The 1875-nt window shown below is 49.2% G+C and overlaps 1 protein-coding gene across 1 annotated transcript in view; it reads left to right on the plus strand.

The window, feature by feature from the left end:
* The first annotated feature begins 533 nt into the window (after positions 1-533).
* Srf (serum response factor) overlaps positions 534-1875 on the plus strand; it is a 10295-nt gene continuing 8953 nt past the window's right edge. The window contains exons 1-3 of the mRNA XM_048805728.1: positions 534-549; positions 1551-1610; positions 1762-1864. Coding sequence (XP_048661685.1) covers positions 534-549; positions 1551-1610; positions 1762-1864 — 179 coding nt within the window. The remainder of the gene's footprint in view (positions 550-1550; positions 1611-1761; positions 1865-1875) is intronic.

The raw sequence follows: 1875 nt of genomic DNA on the forward strand, positions 1-1875 counted from the left end.
AATAAGTCACAATCAACTGCTTTATTTAATCTTCACAATTTTTTAAAATTATTTTTTAGTTGTAGTTGGACACAGTACCTTTATTTCACTTATTTATTTTTATGTGGTGCTGAGAATCAAACCCAGGGTCCCGCATGTGCGGGGCGAGCACTCTACCACTGAGCCACAACCCCAGACCTTCACAACAATTTTTAAGGCAGAAATCATCACTCTCTCATATTCCCTTAAAAACACTTGAATAGGGCTGGAATCTTGGCTCAGTGGTGGAGCATTTGCCTCCCATGCCTGAGGCACTGGGTTAGATCCTCCATCAACAGTTTTGGCCCCCCGAATTCACAGTAATAAAATAAATAAAGGCATTGTGTTTACCTACAACTAAAATAAAATGTAAAAACACAACAACAAAAACACCCAGGATGTTTATCCCTGGAAAGAGGTGACTTATTCTAGGTAGCTCCTATTAACTATTCACTGACTATTTATTGTGTGCTTTACTCTTTATCTCATTAAATCTGCATTCAAAATCTCTTGAGATGGACACCAACAATGGTAAATATGAAGTCTGGAGAGATCTAATCACTTATTTCCAGGCCAGGACTAGCAAGAGGCAGATTTCAGATTTGAGTAATTTTTTTTAACAGCTAAGTCTAAATTATTTTTACTACCTTGGAGCAAAGACCCAATTTCTTTTCTTTCTTTAATATATATATTTTAGTTGTAGATGGACCCAGTACCTTTATTTTATATTTATGTGATGCTGAGACTCGAACCCAGGGCCTTTCAAGTACTAAGCAAGTGCTCTACCGCTGAGCCACAACCCCAGCCCTGTAGCCTAATTTCTAAGATAAGAGCTTTCCTTGGTTTTTGAAAGAAGGGCAAGTGCGCGCCGGCATGTGCTCGCTTGCTCGCTCCTTTAAACTTTCGGTCCCGCTACACTTTATCTCAGGCCTTTGCACAACTTTTTAGGGTATGCTTGATGGTCTGGACCACCCCCTCTTCCAGCCCACCCAACAGCTGGAAGTCTTCACTGATCTCCATCTCTCTTCCCTGCCCCCATCAGGGACGTAGGAAGACCCCCTCTCTCCCCCGGCTTTTTCCAGATGTAGATCTGCCAAAGACTTCCCAGTGAAGAGGGTGATGAATGAGGACCTTGGAGCCGAACTAGTGGGAAAGTGTTGATCCCTCGAAAAGCGAGGGAAAGGAATGGGAAGTCGGGGAGGGCGGTGAGAGGGGAGTGGAGCCACTGGTCGCGAGGAGTCGGTAAATACCAGGCACCCGAGCCCCCACCGCTGGGTCAATAACTTTGCCTTCCTCAGGAAGACGTGGAGAAGTGCTCCAGTCAATTCCTTCACCGGAATTGGGCTTTATTTTCTTATTTATTGCAAACCTCCAACCCATCAGGCGGTCCCGGAGTGTTTGTCTCAAGCTCCCTTCTCCCCGCAAGACAGCGCTCCAGTTCTCTCCCAGGCTTCCTCTCTTCAGGCCCCTCCCAAATCTACCATTCTCTGGTTCAGGGGGCGGAGTTGTGCCTCCTTTCTGGTTCCTTTAAGGGCGTCGACTCCTCCCCTATCGGAATCGCTGTCTGACGCCGGATGACAGCAGCGAGTTCGGTATGTCTATGCAAATAAGAGCCCCCTGCGGGCCAATGGGGAGCGGAGGTGCCGGAACCGCGGACCAATGGGGCGGGGGCGCTGGGGCTCACCATATAAGGAGCGGCCTCGCCATAAAAGGAAACATTGTATCTCTTTATATGGGGGGAAGGGTCGGGGGATCCCTCCGCCGCCAGCGCGCGGTCCCGGCCCCCTCCACCCGCCGTCTCGGCTGCGGCCAGCAGCCCCTGCCCCCCGGGGGACGCTGACGGCGGGTGGAGGGGGC

Source organism: Marmota marmota, unplaced genomic scaffold (genome assembly GCF_001458135.2).
Source record: "Marmota marmota marmota unplaced genomic scaffold, marMar, whole genome shotgun sequence".
Lineage (NCBI taxonomy): Eukaryota > Metazoa > Chordata > Mammalia > Rodentia > Sciuridae > Marmota > Marmota marmota.